Source organism: Trypanosoma grayi (genome assembly GCF_000691245.1).
Source record: "Trypanosoma grayi strain ANR4 Tgr_285_V1, whole genome shotgun sequence".
NCBI lineage: Eukaryota > Euglenozoa > Kinetoplastea > Trypanosomatida > Trypanosomatidae > Trypanosoma > Trypanosoma grayi.
Genome location: NW_008825904.1, coordinates 14,307 through 19,428, shown reverse-complemented (window position 1 = coordinate 19,428; position 5,122 = coordinate 14,307). Strand labels below are relative to the sequence as shown.

General features: G+C 59.8%; 4 protein-coding genes across 4 annotated transcripts in view; all 4 read right to left on the bottom strand.

Annotated features, from left to right (window-relative positions):
* DQ04_02851080 (glycosomal phosphoenolpyruvate carboxykinase) lies at nt 1-492 on the bottom strand (the record flags this gene model as incomplete). The annotated part of the gene is made up of 1 exon (XM_009312285.1): nt 1-492. A coding segment is annotated over one exon (492 nt), but the record flags the coding sequence as incomplete, so codon positions are not given.
* A 415-nt stretch (nt 493-907) lies between these two features.
* On the bottom strand, nt 908-2,485 carry DQ04_02851070 (glycosomal phosphoenolpyruvate carboxykinase; the record flags this gene model as incomplete). The annotated part of the gene is made up of 1 exon (XM_009312284.1): nt 908-2,485. One exon carries the CDS (start codon nt 2,483-2,485, stop codon nt 908-910), a length of 1,578 nt encoding a protein of 525 aa, XP_009310559.1.
* A 520-nt stretch (nt 2,486-3,005) lies between these two features.
* DQ04_02851060 (putative NUP-1 protein) lies at nt 3,006-3,983 on the bottom strand (the record flags this gene model as incomplete). Its single annotated transcript, XM_009312283.1, has 1 exon — nt 3,006-3,983. The coding sequence occupies one exon, from the start codon at nt 3,981-3,983 to the stop codon at nt 3,006-3,008; it is 978 nt and encodes a 325-aa protein (XP_009310558.1).
* A 1,076-nt stretch (nt 3,984-5,059) lies between these two features.
* The window catches only part of DQ04_02851050 (putative NUP-1 protein), a gene marked incomplete at both ends in the record, with an annotated part of 2,292 nt that continues 2,229 nt past the window's right edge, over nt 5,060-5,122 (bottom strand). Inside the window, one exon of the mRNA XM_009312282.1 lies at nt 5,060-5,122. This exon is cut by the window's right edge and continues 2,229 nt beyond it. Coding sequence (XP_009310557.1) covers nt 5,060-5,122 — 63 coding nt within the window.

The following is a 5,122-nucleotide window of genomic DNA, read 5'->3' as shown; positions in this document are numbered from 1 at the left end:
AACGCACGTCGTCGACGTCACGCCGGGGATCGACGGGTCCGCCTTCGACTCGCCGGCGTTGTAGATGACGTAGTCCGGCTCGCCGAACGTCGCCAGCTCCGCCGGCGTGGGCACGATCAGCATGTCGCGCATGAACAGCGCGTGGTACGGGCGCGTCGTGATCACGCGCACCTTCAGCCGGTAGCGCTCGTCGTGCCCGGCGAAGCAGTCAATCACGAACAGGTGCTGGCGTGTGTCCAGGAAGTCCGTCGCCAGCTTCTTCACCTTCGCGAACGACTCCTCAGAGAGCTTCATGTTCACCTTGCCCCAGTCAACGTTGCCGTGCACGTCCTCGGTGTCCACAATGCGCTTGTCGAGTGGTGAACGGCCGGTCTTCGCGTACGACATCACCGAGAGCGCGCCGCGCGCCGTCAGACGCGTGTCCTTCTCAAGCTTCAGTGCCCACTGCACCAGCTCGGGGCACGTCAGGTTCTTGTGAATGATGGGCGCCATCGTTCCTTAATATCAGGTTAGTTAGGCTTTTTACTTGGTTGGCTTGTATGTCGAAATAGCTTGGATCTCCACCGGCGCAGGAGACGAGAGAAGAGAGGGAAGGGGACTCTCGGAGCAGAGACGCTTACGCACATACACACACAGAGCCACACAAACCGCAGCCCTGCGACGCTCGCACGGGCCACACCAAGTAGAAGAGTTTTCCATATCACACCATTACATTCGAATCGCTTGGCAACCCGAAAATCCACTTTTCCCTGCGCTGGGACGCCGATCTTTTGATGCCACCCCTATTTCTCTTTACCCCCGAAATTTAGCCCCTACATCAACGAACACACTTATCACAAGCGGCAAGTCACGATCGTCGCCGCTGCCGCTTGTCGCACCCCAGTGCGTATTCGCTGGCGGTTAGGTTTCATAGGCGGGCCACCTCGACGTAGCGGGGAACGGCGCTCCTCATCTCCGCCGACGCCTTCGCGGCGAAGCGTGCGTTGAAGCTCTGCTGGAACATCTCCACCAGCTCCTTCGTGGTCGAGTTGAACTGGTGCACGTCCTTCCACGCCTTGCGTGGGTCAAGGAGGTGCGACGACACGCTGGCGACGTGCTTGGGGATGTGCAGGCCCCAGCCGGGGTACACCTCGTAGTCCGCCTGGTCCAGCGAGCCGTCGTGGATCGCGTCGATGATCGCACGCGTCACGCGCAGCGGCATGCGCTTCGCCCCGCGGTCCGCGCGGCCGCCGGCGTAGCCGGTGTTCAGCAGCCACACGCGGCTGTTGTACTGCTCCATCTTCTTCGCCAGCTGCTCGCCGTAGAACGTCGCGTGGCGCACGAGGAACGGGCCACCGAAGCACGACGAGAAGATGGGACGCGCAACGCGTGAGCCACCGGCCTCCACGCCAGGCACGTTTGCGGTGTAGCCCATCACGAACCAGAACATCGCCTGCGCGCTCGTGAGGCGCGCCACCGGCGGCATCACGCCGAACGCGTCGTTCGTCAGGAAGATGATGTTCTTCGGGTGGCCCGCAACCGCCTTGGCCAGCGCGCCCTCAATGTGGTTCAGCGGGTACGCCACGCGTGTGTTCTTGCAGATGGACTCATCGTAGAAGTCGATCTCGCCCGTCTGCTTGTCCAGCACGCAGTTCTCCGCCACCGCGCCGAAGCGCACCGCGTCGTAGATGTCCTTCTCCGTCTTGGGGTTCAGCCCGATCGCCTTGGCGTAGCAGCCGCCCTCGATGTTGAAGATACCGCGGTCCGTCCACACGTGCTCGTCGTCGCCCACCAGGTTGCGCCGCGGGTCCGCAGACAGCGTCGTCTTGCCGGTGCCGCTCAGCCCGAAGAAGACCGTCACGTCGCCCTGCTTGCCGACGTTCGCGCTCGCGTGCATGCACAGGTGGCCCATGCGCGGCATCAGCTCGAACATCACCGTCAGGATGCCCTTCTTCATCTCGCCGGCGTACTCCGTGCCGAGGATCACCTGCTCGTGCGTCTTGAAGTTCAGCGCAACGCACGTCGTCGACGTCACGCCGGGGATCGACGGGTCCGCCTTCGACTCGCCGGCGTTGTAGATGACGTAGTCCGGCTCGCCGAACGTCGCCAGCTCCGCCGGCGTGGGCACGATCAGCATGTCGCGCATGAACAGCGCGTGGTACGGGCGCGTCGTGATCACGCGCACCTTCAGCCGGTAGCGCTCGTCGTGCCCGGCGAAGCAGTCAATCACGAACAGGTGCTGGCGTGTGTCCAGGAAGTCCGTCGCCAGCTTCTTCACCTTCGCGAACGACTCCTCAGAGAGCTTCATGTTCACCTTGCCCCAGTCAACGTTGCCGTGCACGTCCTCGGTGTCCACAATGCGCTTGTCGAGTGGTGAACGGCCGGTCTTCGCGTACGACATCACCGAGAGCGCGCCGCGCGCCGTCAGACGCGTGTCCTTCTCAAGCTTCAGTGCCCACTGCACCAGCTCGGGGCACGTCAGGTTCTTGTGAATGATGGGCGTCATCGTTCCTTAATATCAGGTTAGTTAGGCTTTTTACTTGGTTGGCTTGTATGTCGAAATAGCTTGGATCTCCACCGGCAAAGGAGTAGGCATGTTTTAGAAATGTTTGAGCGCTGGCTGGATTGTGTTTTTTTAAGGGCATACAGTTTTGTCTAAAAGTCTATTATCTTGCAGGAGAGCGTCCTGCCTTGAACATTGTGGATTGTATGACAGTCCATTTTTTTAAGAAGGGGAAAGTGTAAATGTTTCATTTTGTTGTTATGCAATTCTTTTTTCGGGGTCACCTTCTATATGGTGTGTCTAGTACTGTTGCTGTGATAAGCGTTTGAGTCGAGGCGGCTTAGCGTTTGAGCTGGATGCATTCCCATCACCTTCGTTGTCTTTTGTTTCTGGGCGGGGTGTGCCTGTGGACCGCCGCAGATCCCTCACATAATGCCCTCACGATGGAGTAGCGGTAGAGGGGACTTGGGTATTATAGCCAGCGGCAGAAATAGCTCTTTTTGTTTGGTTCGGGATGCACGGATTAGTTGTGTGTGCCAGAGCGGGATCGTTTTCTATCAGATGTCGCACGTGGTGTTCTTCGCTGTGGTGTCTGGTGCTCGTCTTCTTGTATCGATTGACGCTCTCTGCTGTGGGAACGTGTAGAGGCCGCATGACTTACCTCTTTCGTACGAGTTATGGTCGCTGTTGCACTAGTGGATTGCAATCGACGTGACGGCAGCCGTGAGGTGTCGCGTGACGGCTGCGGCTGTGACGAAAGCCGTTCTGCCTGCGCTAATACACGCCCCTTGACGACGCGCAGTTCGTCCTGCAGGTCATCGTTTGTGCGCCTCAACTGTTCTAATGTCTTCTCGAGGAGGGCGCTCCTGCGAGTCGTACTCTCCACATTGCGTGTAGCACTGCCTACCTGCTCCTCTAAGTTGTCCAGCTGCTCCTCCTTGCGCTCGAGTTCCTGCTGCAGGTGATGGATCTCTGCCTCCTTCTGCTTCAGGGTATGCTCGAGGAAGGTGATGCGCCCCTGCAGCAACTTCCCCTGCGCGTCCTCCGGCTCCTTTGTGCTGTGCCGGCGTGGGGAGGCGCGTGACCCTTGCGGCGCCCCAACCTCTGCGCGTAGCGCACGCATCTGTGTATCCAGCAGATTGAATGCCTGCGAGAGCTCCTCCGCTTGCTCCTTCGCCGCCAGTTCAGACTCCCGCATCTGCCGCGACACACTCGCAAGTTTGTCGCGCCTCTCCCGAAGCTGTTGCATCAGCCGTTCATTCTGCTGGCGCATCTCCTCCAGCTCTTCCGCACGCTGGTTCTTCAGTGCGTCAAACTTCTCCTGCAGGCGCCGGTGCTCAACCTGGAGGTCTTTGTGCTGCGCCCGAACCCAGCGTAACTCCACGATGCTCTCCTCCGCACTGGCGGGCAGTGACGCCAACTCCCACTCCGTCTTCTCCAGCACCAACTGCAACTCCTCCTGCCGCGCCTCCAGCTGCCGGATATGGCGGCGGGCGAGCATCAACTCCGCCTGTAGACTTGATATCTGTAAGAACTGAGCAAGGTCCAAACCCTCAGCATTCGAGACACGCCTGCGTGACTGAATAACGTCAGTATCCTCGAAAACTTCGTCATGAGAGGTCAACACGCGGCTCTGAATACGAACCCCACGCTCAAGTGCGCGGCATTCACGCTGCACTCGCAACAACTCAGAATGNTCCCGTTCCAAGTCCCGCGCACACTGTGCTGCGCGCTCCTCCGCTCGCTTCCGGGCTTCAATAGCTCGCTGTGCACTCCTCCTCGCCGCAATCAACTCCGCTGTACAAGCTTCAGACTTACGCTCCCACTGCTCATCAAAAGTCTTCTTCGTCACTTCAAACTGCTGTTGAAGCGCCTCAAACGTCTTCAATAAATTCTCTGTACGCTCATCATACGACACCTCAGGACCTGTATGTTCTACGGTCAAGCGATCAAGAGCTGCCAACACATCCGCCAGTAACCGACTCTTAACATTCAGTTCTTCACGAAGACGCACAACCGTACTACTATCAACCGATGCACGAATAGACGTCTCATCCAATTCTTCTTCCAGCGCCGCGACGCGGTCCACCAGACCCGCAGCCCTGTCATTTAAAATCTCACGCTCATCAGCGAATCGGCCCAAAGCAGCCGCCTTACGAAGCTCGGCAGCAGCACGGAGCTCATCCTCGGCCTCACGCAGCCGGTCCTGTGTCTCGCGCAGCTCAGCAGCAAGCGCTTCCACCGCACGCGCAGGGGCATCGCCGCTGCTCTCCAGCCGCGCCACCGCGTCCGTCAGCTCGGCAACCTTGGCGGTCTGTGCATTGCGCTCGGCAGCCAGCTCGTCGACAGCCGCCAGGGCACTCGTGAGACGCTCGCTCAGTGCGGCCTTGTCCGCATCAGAAGCATCACGGGCAGCAGCCGCATCCTCCAGCTCCTTCTCCAGCGCAGCAACGCGGTCCTCCAGGTCCGCAGCCCTGTCGTTCGCTGCCTCACGCTCGCCCGCGAGTCGCTCCACCGCGGCGAGTGCTGATGACAGCTGTGTCCCTAGAGCAGCAGAGGCCTCTCTCTCAGTAGCAGCTACAGCCGCAGCAGAACTGCGGCGCTCGTCCTCCCGCACGCAGAGCTGGGACTCCGCTGTGC